Source organism: Pogona vitticeps, chromosome 5 (genome assembly GCF_051106095.1).
Source record: "Pogona vitticeps strain Pit_001003342236 chromosome 5, PviZW2.1, whole genome shotgun sequence".
NCBI lineage: Eukaryota > Metazoa > Chordata > Lepidosauria > Squamata > Agamidae > Pogona > Pogona vitticeps.
Genome location: NC_135787.1, coordinates 110,219,868 through 110,242,391, shown reverse-complemented (window position 1 = coordinate 110,242,391; position 22,524 = coordinate 110,219,868). Strand labels below are relative to the sequence as shown.

General features: G+C 39.9%; 1 protein-coding gene across 1 annotated transcript in view; it reads right to left on the bottom strand.

The window, feature by feature from the left end:
* CAMK1D (calcium/calmodulin dependent protein kinase ID) overlaps positions 1-22,524 on the bottom strand; it is a 269,715-nt gene that overhangs the window by 135,390 nt on the left and 111,801 nt on the right. Inside the window, exon 2 of the mRNA XM_020797778.3 lies at positions 17,518-17,649. Coding sequence (XP_020653437.1) covers positions 17,518-17,649 — 132 coding nt within the window. The remainder of the gene's footprint in view (positions 1-17,517; positions 17,650-22,524) is intronic.

The window sequence follows — 22,524 nt, the reverse complement described above, 5'->3', positions numbered from 1 at the left end:
CCCTGTTGTCAGAGAGGTGTTTGACAAGTACAGAAATAAAGCAGAGCCTAGGTGAATTCTATATATTATTTACATGAAAATGAGGATTCGTCAAAAGATACAAGCTTTGCAACATGACACAAACAAAATTATAACCTGTTTCTTCTGCCACCAGATATCTTTTGAAGCTCTTACTTCTTCTGCTATGAAAACTGATGCCTGAAATTTGACTTTTTTCTAGTCCATTACACCTTACTATATAATTTCCTAAGTTATATTTTTGTCTATTAAAGTAAACTGCCCCAAAGACTGAATATGTCTTGCTAAATCTGCATCCAGTTCAGATCTCCTACAAACCATTGAAATTTTGTAGCCTGTTCCTGTTACTTGCACAATTCTTACTAGCCGGAATCCAACATCTGAAATGATCAAACTCACCCACCTACTTAGGTATGGTGAAGCTACATAACATTTAATTATCTCCTTCATTAAATCTAAAGCTATGTAAATCACATTTTGCTATCATGGTTGAACAATGTTTCAATCTGCTACCAAACTGTAAAATATTAAATTCTGTGGCAATGTGGTTTTTGTCCATGATGATAGCTATAATTTAGACTATTGATACATTCGAAAAGACATACCAGGAGAATTCTATCAAAATATATTTACAAAGAGGTTGACTCAGACTAATAACTTACCCGTATTTTTCGCACCATAAGACACACTTTTTCCCCACAAAACGGGTGTGTGTGGAAAGTCTGTGCGTCTTATGGAGCGAAGAAAACAGATTATATTTTCCTGTTTTCTTCTCCTAAAAAAATTTGTGCGTCTTATGAAAAGGTGCGTCTTATGGAGCGAAAAATACGGTATTTCTTAAATCTCCAATACTGTGAAGCTAAACATCCTAATATCGGGCTAATCACCACACAAACAAGGTGTATTGCTACAACAAGCAACAGCATGGCATCTAAAGATGGGGACTAGCCAGCTAGTGGCTTCCAGGCCAGTTTCAGACTGAGTAATTTTGTCTGCCCCTGCCAAACTGTAAAGAACTGTATTCATATATGTATGGTGCCTGTATCCTGAAACATCCCAATGCATCAATAGAATGTAGCCACTACATCTGTCACGATTTCTCCACCAGCTCTTCACTGCAAGGTCGAATTAATTCTGTGCTAGCCAAAAAGGAAAGGCATGTGATCTTGTGGCCCTACTGGGTGCATTCTCTCCTAGGTCTTCAGACCACTGATATAGATCATGGATGGGAAATCTTTTTCCTAATGTCCATCCTTCATTTTGTGCAAATATATGTGCAGCTAGCAACAAAATAGGCCATTTCCACCACTATATGTGTATTCTGAATGTCTCTCCATCACTCCCATCCTTCTTCTCCCTCTCTCATACACAAAAAGTAGAAAGCAAGAGAGGACTTGAAACAGTGAAGGCTGCATGAAACTGGGCCACTGGCACTTAAAGCTCCATGAGCTGCAGGTTCCTCCCTCCAACATACACAATTGCCACTTAAACATATTTTATTTTTTTTTATTTTTTTTATTTATATCCCGCCTATCTGGTCGGATCAGGACCACTCTAGGAGGCTAGAGGTCAAACAGCTTAAGAGCACTTAGATCATTGTTGATCTGTAGTCACTGTTTTCTAGATTAAGGTTTGCTACCCTTGTAACTATCTCATTAGTGCCAGGTGATTATTCAGTTTCCTGAAAATCTACTAACAATAAAGGCAAAGACACAAAGTCTGTGTCTCATAGCTTAGAAAAATAAACTGTGCTCCACTCACTTCTAGTAAGTGATTTGATTACTTTAAATATTCCATCAGTTTTCCCAAGCTCACCAACTTCTTGTGACATAAATTCCCATGGAAGCTGTTTTATTTACTTTCATTGAGATGGGAGAAAGGGCACAAGCTTCCCCATCAGCTTAACAAAAGAACGGGGCAAAAGAACACATTTTCTACCTCTAAGAGGCCTTTGATAGCAGCCTCACATGAATTTGCCACTAGCCCTGCCCACCCTTATCATGGGCTAATGTTCACAGTGTCTTTGTTATGTGATGCTCAAGTTGATTTGATTTGTTCTTTTATTTTATCATTGTTATTGCTTGAGTTATTGTCACTTCTGTTTGATTTTTTCCATTCTTAACCGCCCAGATTAGTGATTTACACTAAAGGGGTGGTATGTATGTATGTATGTATGTATGTATGTATGTATGTATGTATGTATGTATGTATGTATGTATGTATGTATGTATGTATGTATGTATGTATGTATGTATGTATGTATGTATGTATGTATGTATGTATGTATGTATGTATGTATGTATGAATGAATGAATGAATGAATGATAGATAGATAGATAGATAGATAGATAGATAAATAAATAAATAAATAAATAAATAAATAAATAAATAAATAAATAAATAACTTTGGAAAGGTACAGCAGTATTGACCACCTTCCCTTGCTAAAACTGCTTGCCAATTCTTTGCTGAACCCATGAGACTTTCTTTCACAGAACTACAGATATGAATCTTTATTCAGTTCTACTGAGTTAGTAAAATACAACAGATGTTACCATGGAGACTTAAAACTTAAGATGCTCAGACATCTGGAATGCTGCACTATGTTTAGAGATCCTACAAGTTATGCAAAACATCTGGAATGATGAAACCCACACAAACCTTGCTTGTTAAATTTTCCTAGCTAATAAAATGAGTATACTACAAACACATCTACATTAACAATTTATTTCTCCTAGCATGAATAAGTTAAGGCCTACTATTAGACAGAGTGAAGGAGCTGCCTTAGGTACCAGATGCTGGGATACAGAAGTGTATTGGAAGACACACCTGTATGCTTGCTTTGTGTTCTCAAGCTATCTTGGTACTTTCAGTGAAAGATGCCCAAATTAATGAGAGATTCCACTGTCAGTTCAGCAGACTTTGTAGCCTAGTTAGGAGGATGGGATCATCTTATTCTCTGCCTTGAACAGCAAAATATGTTGGGCCAGCCCTAACATTTATCTGAGAAGATGAGAGTGTATAACTAAGCACAGCTATTGAGAACAGTATTTCTTCAAAAAAAGGTATACATAAATCCTGAAACTCATTAAAACAATATGCGTGGGTGGTCAAAGGCTTTGCAGGTGAACCACCAAAACTAAACACACTCATCGTATTTGGAATGTATTGGGCTGTAGAGCAAGACGTAATGTGTTTGAATGGTCCCATTTTTAAAACAAAAGCAACATCCAAAAGCCTCCTACCCTTTAAAAAGTATTTGGGAGAAAGATGGGCTGTAAAATTTCTGTTCTAAACAGGTGAAAATTTCAAGCCTATCAGCCAAGTGTTATGGACACATACATTCCAACATGTGAGCCTGCTGCTTACATTTTTAACCTCTTCAGCAGTTTTTAAAAAATTTGCACAAAATGTAAACATACCGTTTATACTCAAGTATAAGCCGAGTTTTTCAGCACAATTTTTTGGCTGAAAAAGCATCCCCTTGGCTTATACTTGAGTCAGTGTCAAAATTAGAGGTTACTTAAGGCACTTTCCCCTCTAAGACTGCCCTCTTCTTTTCAGGCATTCAAGTGAGAAGGAGAATGGCTGCATGGCTGTAATTTCCAACCGGGTCGAAGGGCGATTGAGCTTCTAGGATGGGAAGGCAGCAACGGCTCCCTCCCTGGGCTAAGTCTAATCGTTTTCCTTTCCTACATCTATATTTATCAACCGTTTAAGTAATTGTTGTATTTCTTATATATTTTGCATTAGCTTGAGTTGTTAGAGTCCCGAGCATAGGGGAAACCAGCGGGGAAGGTATTCCCATTGCCGTGCCTAGGCGTGAGAGGTTTTAAAAACAAACAAATAAAACCAAAAAAAATATAAAAAGGGGAAACAGTAATGTTACAGCAGTTTACACTAAAAATAATAAGATTATACAGACGGGTTGGGGGTGATTGTGGTTTACTTCCGTTTCCCTACGGGTGGATTGGCTTTGTTTGTGTGGCTTCTTATTTCTCTCCATTTGTTGCTGCTTCCAGCTCCCATCCTTTCTGGCGTTACTTGGGTTTGGCGCCATTTTAGTTTCGCCATCTGTTGCCGCAAACACACACACACACCCAATTTTTTCTTGGATTTGACGGCGTTTCTGTTTACCTCTGTTGTTGTTGCATACACACACCACCTTTCCAGCTTGGCTTTGCTTCGGTGGCAAGTTAGTTTTTGTCTTTTGTTGCCGCATTTTCCTCTGTCCTTGTTTGTTGGACGGCACTTTAGTTCATGCTCAGAAGGGCAGTATGTTCAAAAAGATTTAACTTACTGATGCCTCAATTAATGTAATTTTATTGGTATCTATTTTTATTTTTGAAATTTACCAGTAGCTGCTGTATTTTCCACCCTTGGCTTATAGTTGAGTCAATAAGTTTTCCCAATTTTTTGTGGTAAAATTGGGTGCCTCGGCTTATATTTGGGTTGGCTTATACTTGAGTATATATGGTACACTCAATATATAAAAGTAGAAAAAATAGAATTTCCTTCTTCTCTGACAGTATACCTCTGATAGTGCACTCCTTCACATGTCTACTAAAAAGTAACTCAGGTTCAACAGGGTCTTCTTCCAAGTAAATATGCCTAATATTGCAGCATGAGTCCATAAGCTAGAAGAAAAAAATGCAGAATGTCTGTCTTAATTTTTTTACCAGTGTCTGTGACTGTGTGCACACATGCATGCACACACAGGAGAAGGGGTTGGCAAGGGAAGATCTGAGCACCCCTTCCTTACCATTCACCAGTGCAAGAGCAACTCTGCCCCACCCATTTTCCATTTTTAGGGAATCACAGAGTAAGTAAGCTCATGCTTTCTTCATAACACACAGTTTCTTTGACTATTTCTTGCCCACTATCCTACATTTTATTTGAACCTGGTCTAATTAGCAATCTAGTTTCCACATTTGGTGTAATTTTTTAAATGTTGTGTACAAAATATTTGTTTAAATACTAGCTGCATATATAAATGATTCTTGACATTGTTTTTCAGGAATTTTATCCAATTAAGCTTACCAAAATTTACCCAAAGCAAAGATACTGCTATTGTGTTTAATTCACTTAGACTATAAAAGAGTATTGTAAATAAGCAAATGTGTATAACCTACATTTTAGTGCCTCAATTTTATAGTTTTAAAACATTATTTGTGGTTTTTAAATTTCCTTAAACAAAACCTTTAAAAACTGGGGAAATAGTATGGAAATGTATGTTTAAGTAATTTTTCGATGAAACATCAATTTAGTTGATGAGTATCTTCTGATAAAGCACTGATTCTTCAATTAAACACATACACCTATCATAGATTAATAAATTAATTAATGAACAATATACATGCACATAGTACGGTTTATGTGACACATACTGTACACAGCATGATTCTGCCACATATAAAACATGTTTAACCCTCCCACTAAAACCAGTAGCACTTGATAATTATAGCATAAGGTGAAGCTGGCTATAAAGCAATGCTCTAGAGCAGTGGTCCCTAACCTTGGCCCTCCAGATGTTCTTGGACTTCAACTCCCAGAAATCCTGACCAGCAGAGTTGGTGGTGAAGGCTTCTGGGAGTTGTAGTTCAAGAACATCTGGAGGCTGAAGGTTGGGGATCACTGCTCTAGAGAACAGGTGAGAAAGACAAAGACCATGATAACATTGAAGTTCTCTCCCTGTCTCTTGTTTGGTGGCTTGACAATGAACACGCCAAGAAGAAATTCATTAGATCATGAAGTTCCATTTGTATCAAATTTTCACAGACAAGAGTTATAAATGTTTTCAGTGTAATAGTTAACTAGAGTGTTTTCTTTTGTTGTGATTTCATGATGTAAGCCCACAGACTCTGATGCCGCACACATCAAACAGAGGTGATACAGAAAGTATAGAGTCAAATTGATAAGGGGAGTGGAAAATGTGGGTGCCACTGTTGATGCACAGCAGCCAAGGAGAGGGCCAATGTATAATTCTTGGTATCAGCTAGTGTCTAATTCTAAAATATGACTGGGTAAAAGAGGACCCTACAAATGTTAAGAGCACAGCGTCCATCTTTTCTCACAACTGCCCATGCTGGCAAGGGGTGCTGCAATCCAACAGCATCTGGAGGTCCACAGATTATCCACCCCTTTTCCAAGTTATTTGAATCCTGGATATGTGAACAAGCATCTCCTCTCATTTGCAACTTGAGATTTTTAAAAGAGGACCTGTTATGAGAGCCTCCGCCTTCTGAGATGTCACAAACAGTTAGTTCTCCATTGGAGATCTTCTCCATTATGCCATCCCCCCTGGGGAATTTGCCAAGAGACATCTGGCTGAAAACAATCCTCTCAGCATTTAGAACAAAGACTTAAAGAAGGCTTACAGCTAAGGAAGCTTTAGGCCTCCACAGAAGATGGGAGCCTGTTTGATAAAGGATTGGCTGCTCTCAGGGAAGAACTTGAAAAAGTCACCTCCTGTGGACTTACAAGCTCTTAAAATCTCCATAGCCAGAGAGGACCACAGTCCCCAGCAATGGCCACAGTGATCATGGGGGTTTGGGTTAGGGGAGCACAAAATAGGAACTTTTTCAAGCTCTTGCACTGTGTCGTAAAAGCATATATAAGACAAAAAGAAAAAAACAACAACCAAGAGACAAGACCATTATGACACCTTAAAGACTAACTGTTATATTTTAATGTCAGCTTTTGTGGATCAAGTCTACTTCTTTGAACCCTCCCAAAAATTATTTGCCATTGTTTGTTGAAGAACGTATACTTGTTGATGGAAAGAAAGAACTTAGATGCAAACAGCAGCAGCAGACACAAGTATGAAAAGAGAACCTGGCAAACGTACCCTATGGGGAATAAGATATTACCACAGATGTTTATGTGGGTAAACACTAAGTATAATTGTAGTTGCTAAATTTTGGTGAACTCATTAAGATTAATATTTTATTCTACTGAGTTATGACACCATTTGCTCATGCTACTGGATTGATTTGCTGAGATTGCTTGGAGGACTTCAGTACAGTATTATGGAATTAGACTGTGCCTCTGCTGACGAACAGTTAGCAGTACTTATCTAAGCAAGAACTTTCCAACACAGACAGCTCTAGATCTGTTGATTTATGATGAGGTGACACTCAGGTTTTCAACAGACAGTACTAGATCGATCAGTTCCATGATGGTAGGCACTGTTCCATCTCCAAAGCATTGCCTACCACGGGACAGAAAAGGTTCGGGCCCTCTTTTTACATGAAAGTTGAAGGGACTGCCCATCTTCCTCTACTGAAGATGCTGAAGTAGTGCAGGAGCTCAATTGTGGTTGTAACCTCATGTTTATTGTAGTTGGAGCCTTGTACTAAGTACTAAGTGGATGAGACAGACAGGCAGGCAGGCAGGCAGACAGATATATATTTTTCTCTTTTGTATTCACCTTCTCAATTATACAGTCTGGTTAACTCTTTAACTGATGTGCATCAGGGTTTATAATCTGACTGCTTTACTGGAGCATGATTTTGCTTTGTGCCCCTGTTTCACTGCATTCATTCTTCCTTTATTAATTTATTTTTATAGTTTTGCTTATTTATGTCTTGGGTGAGATCTTTTTTTTTTTTTAAACCAGGAGACAAAGACGAACCTTTCCTCCACCTGTTGCTTTCTTCCAGAATTCACCTCCTTGCTACCTCATCTTGCCAAACAACTGTCTAGGGATGGTGTTAAAAAATAAAGCAGAGAGATAGGCAGCAGCCACAAGAACCACTGTTGTCTTGCAAATTATGCCAGCATATTGCACTGCACTCTGGCAATTCCAGCAAAAGTCCAAAGCCTTAGGCGAAGGGATATAGTTAGGTATGACCCCCACCCCGCCACATCACAACTCATACAGGGTTTGAAAACTATAACTTTAAAATGGCATAGCTATTTCAAAAGCCGTTATTTCTGTACTATCTTGTCAGTTCCACAGCTCTGATTTACTATAACTCTGAGTTACAGTAGTTTCCACAACTATACATAAACAGCTCCCACATTTGTCTGAAATTCAGTTATTAGAACATTTTGAGATATTGTTCTTGAGATATTTTTGAGCTGCTTCATACTTACTACTCACATTAAATAAAAACATGAGACCACCATAACCAGCATCATGTTTGAATCATTGCAAGCAGAACAGCAGTTGCACAAGCAGCAAGGAACGAGGCCTATGCTGGGTACATGCCAGATACATACCTAGTCCTGTTGTTGGCATGTAACTGACACCTCACCAAGCAGATCAATATCTGAACAGGATACTGGCCAATGGTAATAAAAATAAATACACAAATTAGAATTATTATGGATTTATATTTTCAGTTGCTAAGAAGCAAATCATACTGCTTGTTCTGAATTAACTTACATTACAGCAGTCTGAGCACACAGCATCTTCTGCACAGCGCACATATTTCTCAGGTCTCCAATATTAAGTATCAAGCATGTCTCTGTTGCCTGAAACATGGTTTATTTATTACTCCTGTCTGGTTTCATAATGGACTGAGGGTGTCTGAAGCTGCTTTCTATTACTTTATGTGAAAATGCCCCATGTAATTTTAACAGATTCACTTTACTTTATGTATGGAAATGAGTAAACCATGTTATTCACACTGTAACAAGATTCAGAAAAGTAATACTGTACTAGGTAGAGGGCTGTTTAAGTCTCCTAAAAACTGAAAATGAATGAACACTTTAAAATAATAACAATGATACCTCATGGCTCCAGTATTTCAGCTAAGATATCATGACTACTGGTAAAATGTAAATAAAAACAATCAAGAAACATCTATTTAAACTGGGAACAGTTAATGAAGATACAACTACTGCATTTGGATATCACAATAAACTACAGCTTTGCCAGAAAAGGAAGAGGCTACCTTTTTCCCAGGCCCAAATGTTTCCATCTTCCTTCTTTGCCACTTGCATGGCCAAGAATGGCAGGTTACTCACCTGTAACTGTAGTTCTTCGAGTGGACCTCTGTGATTCACACTGTGGGTGATCCGCACCTGCACTGAGCTTCTTCAGAATATTCTAGAGCTTTTGTGGTAGCAAAAAATACATTAGAATAGATCCCTCCCCCTCAGTATAAGTACCTTGGCACCAGGACTCCCTTCATTTGTGTCAACCGCCACAAGGAGAAAAATATTGCATGGCGTGACAGATGGAAGGTTGGGTGGGATGTATGAATCACAGAATTCCACTTGAAGAACTACAATTACAGGTGAGTAACTTGCCGTTCTTCTTTGTGGCCTCTGTGAATCACACTGTGGGTGACTAGCAAGCTGTCTTACCTGGAGGCAGGGTGTCACGCCAAGGCGGAAGCCCAAACAGCATGTCCAACTGCCGCATCAGACTTGTGTTGAACATCCAGTCTATAATGCTGGGTGAAGGTAGATGGTTGTGCCCATGTAGCCGAGGCACAGATGTCAGGGAGAGGCACACCACGTAGTAATGCTGTAGATGTCCCCAATGCTCTGGTGGAATGAGCGCGAATAGCTCGAGGGAGCGGCTGTCGAGCAAGCTGGTATGCAAGCCGAATAGTAGAGGCAACCCAGTGAGAAATTGTCTGAGAAGTGACTTCTAGGCCTTTGTTAGGAAGTTGATGACTGACAAAAAGGCATGGGGAATGTCGAAAAGGTTGTGCATGCGACAAATAAAAGGAGAGGGCCCTCCTGACATCCAAAGTATGAAGAAGTTGTTCATGGGTTGTGGATGGTGACAGAAAGAAAGATGGGAGGACTAGTGGTTGAGAGAGATGAAACTGAAACACCATTTTAGGAAGGAAGGAGATATCAAGAAATAGCTTTACTTTATCAGGAGAGAATTGTATATAGATGATCATGGCATAGGGCCGCAAGGTTGCTTGCTCAGCGAGCTGAAGTAATTGCAATGAGAAAGGCCATTTTGAAGGTAAGTAAATGGAGATTCGCTGAGGCTAGCGGTTCAAAGGGAGGCTTAGTGAGGTGTTGCAAGACTAGGGTCAGGGACCATTATGGAGAAGGCAGGTGAACATCTTGGTAAGCGTGTGACAATCCCTTAAGAAAGTGCTTGAGCGTGGGATGTCTGAAAAATCGAGTCGTTGGAGAGGTTGGTGGTTGGTAAGAGACGATTGCCGAGAGATAGACTCTAATAGACGAAAGAGAAAGGGCAGAAGATTTCAGATGGAGCAAATATCAGAGGACCGTGGAGAGAGATGGGTTGACGGCAGGAAAGGAAAGAGCTGTAGTAAAATATTGAATTTTTTTCCCATTTATACAGGTAAGCCTTTCTAGTTGAGGGCTCCTTTGCTTGATGGGGGACATCCATCAAGGAGGGAGAATCCTGCATGCTGCCAGGTGCAGAACAGGGAAGTTGGGATGAAGGACCCGGGAGTTGTTTTGCATGAGGTGTGGTAGGCGGGGGAGGTGATAGATGTTGGAGGACAGGTGGTGTAGCACTGGGTACCAAGGCTGTCTTGGCCACCAAGGAGCAACGAGGATGATGTTGGGTTTGTCCTGCACCAAATTTGGCGACTTGTCTCATAATATAAGGGGTATTGTCAGAAAGTAGCATCTGTACATAATCCTCCTCTGATCTCCCGGGAGATTTACAGATAATAGGTAGTAAAAGTTCCATATGTAGTTCCTGATAGCAAGTACATAAAAGGAGAACATGACCAACTGATTCAACTTTATCACTACTACAAGGGCAGAGACAATCTTTTTTTTTTTTCCAATAAATTTTATTGAGTTTTTTAACATACAAAAAGCCACAAGATACCAAAAAAAGAAAAAGAAAACCAAAACGAAGAGACGAAAAGAAAAGAGAAAAAAGAAAGAAAAAGAAAATCATATAGCAAAGGAAAAAAAGCAAACCTAATTTAACCCCTCTATCTGAAGTGCCCCCCCCTTGGAGTCAAAGATTCCAGCCTCATTAGTCCTCTATTCTCCCTACATCTGTTTACAGCATATACTAATAAGTTTCTACATGTATCCTAAATTTCACCCTAAACTTCAGTCTTCTTCTGGGCCCAGAGATATATTAGTCCCCAGCTTTGTTTTACATAGTCTCTTGGCTGTTCCCGCAATGCTTCTGATAGAGTGTCCAACTCTGCCATGTCCCATAGTTTCTTTAACAGCTCTTCCATCGTCGGAACCTCTTCTGTTTTCCATTTCTGGGCCCAGAGTAATCTAGCTGCTGTGAGTATATACATAAGACAATGCTTCAATTTATTGTCATTTACACCTGAAATGACATTCAATAATGCCATTTCAGGTTTCAGCTCTAATCTCTGCTGTATAATTTCTTTTGCTAAGTCCCATACCTGTGTCCAATATATTTTGACCTTTTCACATGTCCACCACATATGGTAGTAAGTTCCAACCTTTTTCCTACATTTCCAACATATGTTACTGTTACCCTCTGACATTTTTGCTAATCTTATGGGTGTATAGTGCCATCGGTAGAACATTTTGAGTACATTTTCTCTTAAATTTGCTGGTTTCAAAATCTTGTTGTTTTCTTTCCACATCATTGTCCAATTATCAAGATCTACATTGTACCCAAAATTTTTTGCCCATTTTATCATTGTTTCTTTCACCCTTTCATCTTCTAGTTCATATTCTAATAAATAGGTATACATTTTCTTAATTATTGCTTCATCTGTATATAACCACAGTCTGTCTACCTGAACTTTGCCCTTAAAAAAACCCACAGCTCTGTCTTTTTTATATCTTGATTCTAATTTTGAAGGGCAGAGACAATCTGATGTAGGCAAACCTCGAAATCTTCCCTCCAGAAGTTTAGAAGGCAGTACATTAAGCTTAGCTAGCATAAAAGCCTGTGATGGTTGCCCCACGTCACTCCTTTCACTCACAGTCTGGTCCTCATTTGCATGAGCCTATGACAGGAGTGGAGAGGCGGAGTCAGCATAATATAAGAAGGTGGCAAGGCGAAGTAGAATAAGCAGAGGGAAGCGCAGAGGGAAGCGGAGAAAGAAACAGCGAGAGATAGAGAGACAGTCAAGGAGATAGAGAGGAATAATAATAATAGAGATAAGCTGCTCAAGAGAAATACAGTGATGCCTCACAAGACGAATGCCTCATGCAGTGAAAAACTCATAAGAAGAAAGTGTTTAGTGAGTTTTTCAGTGAGCCACAAGACGTGTTGTCTTTCAAAAATTTTCGTCTTGCGAGGTGCGGTTTCCCATAGGAATACATTGGAATTAAATTAATGCGTTCCTATGGGCGAAAAAAGTCACTTACCAGGTAGCCCCGGAGACCTAGGAGCATCTGTAACAATGGCCCAGAACACTGCTCGCCCGCGCTGCATTCATCTGCCTCTTTGGCGCGCACGGGACTTCTCCACTGGATGTTTGAGTCTAGCTGTTCTATTGGATCCTGGTGCTGTTTCCTCCTAAGGGGTGTATGTGAGCACCAGGATCCAATAGAACAGCTGAGAGGTGGGCGAAGGGGCTGTTCTATTGGATTCTGGTGCTGTTTCCTCCTAAGGAATGTGTGTGAGCAGAGCGCCAAACAGCTGAAAGGCGGCAACCAGTGGAGATGACCACGGCATGGCTGTTCGGCGCTCTGCTCACACACATCCCTTAGGAGGAAAGAGTGTCAGGATCCACTAGAACAGCCGGATTCAAACATCCGAGGAGAAGCCCCATGCATGCCAAAGAAGCAGAGGCGGATGAATGCGGTGAGCGGAGGGGGTGGCGGCGTTCCAGGCCCTTGTTACAGACACTCCTTGGTCTTCGGGGCTACCTGGTAAGTGACTTTTTTTCACCCATACGAATGCATTAATTAAATTTCAATGCATTCCTATGGGAAACTGCACCTCGCAAGATGAAAATTTCACAAGACGACATGACTCGCGAAACGAATTATTTTCATCTTGCGAGGCATCACTGTAGATTGAGCAGGTGGTGAAGGTGGCAAGATTTATGATATTTAAATGATTTGAGTATATGCATTGAATAAATAACATCTGTGATTCTGATTAAAGTTAACACCTTTCAATAAATCAGTTCTGTTGGCAGCAATCTGACAAGTGTCTGAGTCTTTATACGTTGTGGATAAAGGAAATCCACTGGTGGCAGTGAGAAAAAGGGGGAACATCCCAATTGTTATCTCCTGGTGGGAAGACATAGTGTGAGCCCTTTGTTTGGGAAAAACAAGCAGGGGTTACACGTGGTAAACATCACAAATCCCTTATGGCTTTAGATGATATAGTGCTAGCTAAAATACAAGGAGATGATAAAAGCAGGTTTCTTAAGAAAGTTAGACTTCCCTAACTGGGCAACATGGTGTATTTAGCTCAAATTTTTAGAAGCTGTGTCTGTTTTTTTAGCTAGATAGAATTTGATGCAAACCTGAGGAGGGTAGTCCACAATGTAAGATAAAGACAAATGGGCCAGTTTGGAAATTATCTATCAGTGGCTGTTAATGACTGCTGAAGGCCTGGAGGCAGTTGTTGTTAAGGTTTGTTCAAAGGCCACCGAGGGGTGACAAGTACATCTTAGCATAGGTAAACAGATCTGGAGAAAAGTCTTTGTTTTAAGCCCATTGTAGTGGGAAAATATGGCTCACAATTGGTCTAGGGTTGAGATCAGAGAGACAGATTATAAAAATTACAAATAGGAGTATAAAAATTACAACTAGAGAAAACTGACCAACAGTTGTCACAAAACACATGGCACCTGAGTAGAAATACAAGCAAACTGACATGAATGAGCTGATTAAAATATATAATGATTTGTAATCAAGCCAATGGAGAAAGAATGGAAAGTATTTATTTAGCTATTTCCCTTTGGCCTCTGTTTATGAAGCTCCTTTTTTCAAAGATCACCATCTTGAGGCCAAATATAAGAGTATTCAGGGAGATGAAAGCATGTTGGGTTCAGGCAATGAGCAGGCTGATGGGCTTTGTAGTGATCACCAGATAATGGATAGCAAAGAGTCTCTTAGCAATAGATTAAAGAAGTCAGCCACACACACACAGATGGATGTCTGCCAGCAGTACTCCTGGTGGGTGACTCAGCAAGGAAGCAGAATGAGAAGTCTTCTCCGTCTGTGACGTTCTGCCTTCTGCAATGTTCTGCTTCCTTGCCCCCAGGAGACTGCTCTTTTATTAACATTACAAGGCCACAGGTAGTGACAGCACTACAGGTAGTAGACAGAGTTCAGATAGGACAATGGTTACATCATGTTATTGGGGTTGGTCTGGAGAAAGGCAATTAATCAAGCCCTCTCATTGGCCTAAGGGAAGGGGTTCTATAGCAAGCTCTCTATGATAATGAGAAAGAGGAGGAATGGTGGCAGCTCCTCCCCTCAGAAGCAGCCACAGGATGCTACGAGAGTTTTCCCTCACTAGAACACCCATGTGGCTTAGCAACCTTGGGAATGGTACCCCCACAAAAGCATTCTCCCACAGTTTCTTAATGTACAAAGCTTGAGTGGTCCTGTTGCTACAGATGGGAAAAGTTACTGTTTTGGACTCGACCCCCTGAATCCCCCAACCAGAATGGCCACTTGCCTTGTTGGCTGAGGGACTCTGGGAGTTGCAATAATTAAAATATTTTCCCTCCCCACCCCCAGGCTCCATAAATACAGGAGAACACCTGCACACTGGGGCACATTCACCCAACCCATAAATATATGGTAATGAAGACACCCCCTTGGATACAAACAAAACCAAGACAGTCTGCTTCAAAGTTTTTCTCCTTGTCTCTACTGGAAGGCACAGAGTCTCATATTTTCCATTTAAGTAACTGACCTACTTAAATTACAATAGCATAGATTCTGATCTGAAACTAGAGACTTACGGCTTGGTGAAAAGCATGTTATGAACACCAGCCAACATTCTACATTGCATGCTGTCATATAAAGCTAGAATAAAAAGGGAACTGCCAGTCATCACAGTCCAGGCTGCGCTCTAATCATTTTCAAGAATGAATAATATTTTTATTCACAGCACAGTTGTCCAGAGAGGAGGTTATAGTTTTTATTTAGCAGTGAGGTATTCAATGCAGACATCAGAGGCTGAAGATGTATCTTATGGTAAGCAATGAGGAAGGCAACAAAGGCAAAAGAATACCTGCATATGTATGTATCTAATTTTAGTAGCATATGCTGGGAAGTGTTTTAGATATGCAGACAGGTTTGGCACCTACATGTCAGGGGCTCAGCTGTAGGAAAATGTGTGGAAGGATAGAAAAAAAGGGAAATAATAATGCCATGCTATTGACACTAATTTTAGTAGAGGGCCAGTTTGAGGAAGTGGTGGAAGGTGATGGATCCAGTCTTTTCCTGCAGTGACCCTGAATGTGACTGTCAATGTCAGGCTGCAAAAGCTATATAGATGCCACTACAAAAGGACCCAGGAATAATCTAGCTACATCCAGCTCAGAAGAAGACAAAAACATACTGGTACAGATACAAAGCATGTCATCCAAACAATACATTGTGAAGTGGTCACAATAGGCTTTTGATATTTTCTAATCTATTCTCTAATCTACTGACTTTGTCTCAATAAGGACTCTCATCACTTAAACTACCATATTTTCTGTGTATAAGACACCCCCACTTTTTGCAAAGCTGCTTTCCCCCCCTCCACTTTCTTTGTGGCCATCATTACCACAGAGTTGGCCTTCAGTTGACCCTATAAGTTCATCAGAATACGAAGACTCTTTGTCAACTCTACAACTCAGAGGGTGACTACATGGTCAAATACTGCGGGATTTGCTCCACTCACAAAATGGGTAAATTCAAAATATTTTTTTTCTGTCTCCAAGGTGCTATGGTTGATTCAGTTCTTTCTAGCCTTTTTTTGCTGCCAAAGCGGCTTTCCCCTCTCCTGACTCTAGAGGGCTTTTACTTTTTCAAGGCAGAAGGATTTGATCGGGCTATTCCCCCTGAGAAAGTTCTTGTAAAGACAGGAGCATGTCTGTAGGTGATGAGGTTCAGTGATGTGGCCACTTGAGGGAGGGACAAATTTAAAATTAGATGCAACTAGAGATCAGTAATTCCTGCATGTGTCATTTGAAAGTAAGCGAAAGGAGTAACAGATGGGTGATAGGAAGTGGTGATCCTGTATAGAATAATTGTGAGTCGTGAATCATGATGTATTTCACAAAATTATTGTTCAAGCTTTTGATGTTCTGTATTCTGTAGGAATCTGAGGCTTAAGTGGGGAGGATTCCCAGAGAAGATACCTGACTGAGAGTGCTGGCACATGGGTCCTCCTGGACCATATCAAGCGACACAACTTTTACAACCTCACCGAACACCCTGGCATCCAACCAACATACCCACTAACATCCGCCCCATGGCTCTTTCCTGGCTGCACATATAAGACTCCTACCATCTAGGAAATTTCCAAAACAATTCAGTTGGGAGTTTCAGCTGCTTCACCGAGACCTTTGGGCAAAGTCTCACTGAGCTGCATAACATCCCTTCTGAGGCAACATTTCCTTTGGGTCTTAGCTGCAGCTCCTTTATCTCCTTTTACTCTTGCTTTGAGGAAGGGATTCTTCTGGGCTGAAAACCATTAAAGGGTCAACAGAGACAGGACCAGGAAGGAATTGGGGAGGCACTTTGGGCTGGAATGCAACTTGATTCACAACCAGCATGGAAGAGTAAACTCCTGAAACAATCCACAACCCCTGTGTGAGCACTTTTCATGATTTCTGACATAATTCTGGCTGTGACTCAGCAGCACATGCTGCTTGTACACATTACTGAACACACTTTCTATCAGACATTTTGCTGCTTGTAGTCACACCCTCAGTCAAGGATAATTGGGAGTGATTCTAGGGACAACCTTAATATCAACTAGAATGTCAGTAGCATGGTGAGTCAAAACAATGGGAATTTAGAGATACCAGTAAAGTCTCCCAGGGCAGACCATAATATTTAGTCCTTTCCCTTTTCTATTTGGGAGGGATTCTGAAATCCAACGTTTAACTCAAACAATGATTGATACATAAAAGAGTTACTGAGGACTCTCCCAACAATAGATCATAAACTACCGCCAAAATACATAAGTCCAAGTTGAACACATGATCTGCCAAATGGATTCAATATTTAGATCCATTTATTTAAATATTCTTCTTACAAAATTTATATTTTTGCAATAAAATGGGCTAAACAAGTTTAACTTAAAATGCAAGAAAAATAATTTTAATGGGTAACTTGGTAATTCACAATGGCAACTGTTAAGTACAAATGTCTTCTCTCCTTAAAATATAAAAAACAAGAAGTCAATACCTTCATCTAGTTCAATCTAGAATCGAACTTGACAAAATAAGCTATTTACTTCATCCTAAATTGGAAAATAGTTTAAGTTTATTCTGAGCAGATTACAAATCAAAACAGGATGCAGCTGTGCTTCCACAACAAGGTCTGATCCTTCCTATCATTATAGTGTAGTCTGGAGGACAATCCCAATTTTTCTGTTCAAGCCAGGATAATGAAAGAACAGATTTCATACTTACTTTCTGAGAACTGCAATTTCATTCTCTATGCTGCTTTCCTTTCCTTTCAGTGCTTTCTTTGGTATGCACTTGACAGCAAATAGCTTCCCAGTAGCCCTGTGTTCTGCTAAAACCACTTCAGAAAAGGCACCACTGGAAAAAAAGAAAAGAAGAAAAAAGTATTTCTGATTAGATCTCGGGAACTTTGGTTCTGCACTGGAAGTAAGTAGTACATACTTGCTTGCATGCATGCATGTATTATGTAGTGCATATTCTGCTGTTGTTGTTAATCATCATCATCGTCAATGTTGAATGCAATTCATTCAGAAGATCAAGGATTCTGCTTGAATCAGTGTAACGGTACAAGACTCATTAAATACCAAAAGACCCATTGTACAAGGGGTAGAAGAACACACACTGAGAATATTGGCACATTTACATTCAGAGCCAGAAGTCCCAGAATTTTCCTCATAAAAATGTCCATATATGTGCACACATGGAGCATTCCGAATACTCTTCCAGAAAAAGTTTCACATGTATAGGAAGAAAAGAGGGTGCTTTAAAATTCTGATGTTTTCTGCTTCTCTCCTTCTTGCAAGACCTTTTCCCAGATACGTTCTTCTCTGTTAGGCTCAATACTAGAAGGAAACCAAGCTGGGAAAATGTTGCAGAGTGGAAAGCCACAGAGGATCCCTGCCTAACTGCTGCTGTTCTATTGAAATTATTGCATTGCTTTATTGCATGTATAATTCTACTCCGTCCATGTTCCTCCTATGTATGTTTGCATGGGAATAAGTTCAACTGAGCCAATGAAGCTTTGTCACATATGAGCATATAGACAATTGTAACCTGAATTTACCTGGATTGCAACCACGGAGAACTACTACAACCACAAAATTCTTTAGCCAATTTACCTCACATTTGGTGTAGGATACCATGCAGACCTTCACCTATAACACTCTGAAAATAGTAAAATTGATAACAATGGTACAGGCATACAAGAGGAGTACGCGCGCACACATATGGCCTGTTGACTTAGTTATGGCACATTCCACTCCAGCTGGCCTCTCCTCTGCTAAGTGGCCTTCCACTCCCTGACTCAACAGATCCAAAGCAAAACTACATCAAAACACCAAGTCTTGGACACCCTTATGTGGACTAGGCTAGTATATTCTCATATATGGAGCTGATTTCTGTCACATTTGCCAAAGACACTGCTCACTACCAACACACATGGTATGATCTTTAGTAATGCTTCAGTTTAATCAGAGGTGTGTTGCAGAAATGTCCATAAAAATTACCACGTCCCAAATATTTCCTTGTCTACCTCCTTATGTGTACTTCTGTCACTCATTTGTAGCTTAAATGAACTGGACTGTCCTCCCACTTCACAAAATGTTCCCCATGTAATTTACCTGGAGTAAATTCTTGACTCATTCTGACATGACTCCTGAGAAATTACAAGCGTCTCAAATGTATAATTTCACCTGCACTTGGATGGCCTCAGGGACGTGGTGGCGCTGCGGGCTAAACTGCAGAAGCCTGTGCTGCAGGGTCAGAAGACCAAGCAGTCGTAAGATCGAATCCACGCGACGGAGTGAGTGCCCGTCGCTTGTCCCAGCTCCCTCCAACCTAGCGGTTTGAAAGCATGCAAATGCAAGTAGATAAATAGGGACCACCCTCGGTGGGAAGGTAACAGCGTTCCGTGTCTAAGTTGCACTGGCCATGTGACCACGGAAGACTGTCTTCGGACAAACGCTGGCTCTATGGCTTGGAAACGGGGATGAGCACCGCCCCCTAGAGTCGAACACGACTGGACAAAAATTGTCAAGGGGAACCTTTACCTTTACCCTTGGATGGCCTGGTTGAAATCAAAGTTATATATATTCCAGTTATTTTTGTAAACATTAAAAATGTTGCATAAAACTCTGCTTATCTAAAATAATAATTTTAAATAACTAAAAAAAATATTTAAAATACATTGTTACCATAAATAAATTAACAACCTTTTGATAATCCTTTCCCAGTCCTGTTTGTTTGTGTGAAAATCTCTAAGGGATTCGCTTTTGTGATTAAGCTCTGCCCTTCTCCATTCACACACTTCTACTGTCATAATAGAAATATGCAGCCTCTACAATAGCTGGCTTGGAACTGTCTGGCTGTAATGAATCCCCAGGCAAGCATATGACTCATTCAAGGATGAGAAAAAGGTAAAGAGAGAAAGAATAGGGAATGGATAGATTAGGTAAAATAGCTCTTCCATTTTTCCCCTCCCAATATCAAGCTTGTAAGTCTAATACAGGCACAAATTATAATTGTATTGTGAAAAACAGTAAAGCAACCAGATACACTTCTAGTATTTTACTACATTACTCTTTAAATAACAATATCTGCGTTCTATGGGATTTATTCCCTAGCAAATGTCTTTAGGATTGCAGTTTTTGAAAACTTAATCAGGAATAAGCCATGTTGAAGTCAGGAAGAGACGTTTCTGATTACATGCATATAGGATCAGAATGCTTTGGTCTTTGATGGAATTTTTGCAGGAGCATCAGGTCAGTCATAGCAGACTAGTATTGTTTTTATATCCAGACTGGAAACAGTGAGGGACAGATATGAGGTTGAAAAAAACTCATCTTTAATTAAGAGTGCTAACCAGAACACGTTTCTTTTCTGACAATTCTGTGTGATGAGGCAGAGAAATCAGGTGGTTTAAAAAGACAGTGCTTCTTCGCCCTCTGACACAGAGGGAGGACCACAAACTAATAAAACAGAACTGAATCAGTTAAAACCTAATCTGATAAGAATCTAGAGGGCCAATGAGCCTTTTAGACAGAGCATTATATTGTTGTGCAATACACACTCTTAGCTCGGAGTTAGGGCCTGGTCACATAGCCAAAAAAGCTGGGATCTGACCTGTGTTAAAAGCCATGTTGAGTTTCACATTCACACAATGCATTCCAGAGTATGTATTTATTTTTCTCTGACTCGTATTATTTTCTTAGGAAACAAGTTAAAATAAACGGTCACCAGAGGGCTGTTTATTTTAGGACACTGTTTTCTTAATTGACTTAAGCCCCATTGGGAACCTTCCATATGCTTTTAAAAGGGAGCATTTCAATTATTCAGCAGGAATACAGGATACGACTCAAAAACCACATGACTTGAGTCAGCTAAATTTAAAATGCTACATACTATGGGTTTTTTAAGAAATGTAGACAGGATCTTAATCTCTCTGAACTCAATGAACTTTCTGAATGGACATCTGGAGGTTCCTCCCTAATTAGTTTAGGATTACAGCCTTCTAGCGCAAATTTATTGCATGTTTCCTTGCAAGATCCTCTGTGTTCACTGGGGTCCCATTTATAAGCATAAGTCAGCAGCCTTAATTTACAATTTTTTAAAAAGACGAGCAAGACTATTGGTGTCATTTTCACAAAGTCAAAGGTACACAGTTTTTTGTCTTCTGAGTCTAATATACTGAAATAATATAAAATTAAAGATACTGAAGGTCTGAGTGCAGTAGCATCTTAAATACAGCCTGAGTGCCACAAAGTGGAAGTGGGCTTATACTGTGCATTTTATGCAAATTCAGACTTATCCTCCTTCTAAATTATATCCCTCCTGGACATTTTAGAGCTAAGTGTTGCAAGACCACACTCACAAAAGACAAGTACATCACAAAATGTGATGATGTCTCTCTCACTGAAGACTATCATAGATGTTATTTTAATATTAATGTTCTACTTTCTTAGACATTTCAGAGCGCTCTACTGCCAACGGGACCACATCCACTAGAACAGAGCCTAGAATCTGTTTTCACTATGGCAGAAAAAAAGATGTTCACAATTTAGAAACTGATAATGACAGTCATTAAGGCAATGTCTTGCTTTTACACAAGAACAGGATAATGCACATCAATTATTTTATTAGAATTAATGTCTGTAATAATCATTATTAAAATAAAAACAAAAAACAGCTGAAATCATATTTACTAGCTAAGTACAATCATATTATGTGTGCTGTATGGATGGAATTCTGCATCACTTATGGAAGTTTATTCTTTTCTGATTCCTTGTCACTATTATGAGACTGCATTAGATAAATACTCCTCACCTATAGTATGGGTGGGAAACAGAACTGTCATGGGCTAGTGCCTATACATAAGATTAATTTTTGAAAATTAATATTTTCACAAATAAGTAATATAACTTCACTGGCCATACAGTCTGAGCCCAGGAGAATCAGCTACTTGGGTCAACAAAAACAGTCTGCTTAAACATTCCATATATGTCCTCTTCCATTGTCTTCATGGCTGCACCAATGGTGGGCTCACTGTGTGCAGTTCTTTCACCAGGAAAGAGCACCTCACATTTTAGTCTTAGGTCAAAACAGTTTTAGAGGCTTTTGGGGCACAAAGATAAACTTATTCTTCTGCTTTTGTTGTTACAGCATTTTATTCTATTCACTTTATGCCTGTTTTTCATAGCTGGTTTTGATGTGAGCTATGTCTTACTAGCTGGATCGCTCAGTTGTGGCCTGATCCCACTGCTGGAATAAACTAGCACTGTTTGTTTTAGATTCAGGCTGTAGTCACATGGAGGTGGCAAGCATGGGGGGGGGGGCAATCAGGCTGGCAATCAAGCTAATGGGGGGCAAGCAAGGGGGCAGGGAGGTGATCAGGCTGGTGTGTGTGGGGGGTGATCGGACCTGCAGGGGAGCAAGTTTTTCTGTTCCTATCAGGAGTGTACACATATGTAAAATTGATTCCAATGAATCAATTCCACATCCACCTCAAAATAAACGTACCTCTGCCAGAGGAGCAGAAAATTCACTTCCCTGGCACAATGCTACTGTGCAATCATGCGTGTGAATGTCTCAATTTGAGGGATTTGTGGATTTTTCTTTTTAAGCAGAACCCAGTACGAGAATGGTTTCTATTGTCAGTGGGATCAGGCTCTTATTCAGGTATATGGCTATGGAACCAGAGGGTGGCAGTTTGATTCCCCAGTGTGCCTTCCAGAAAAA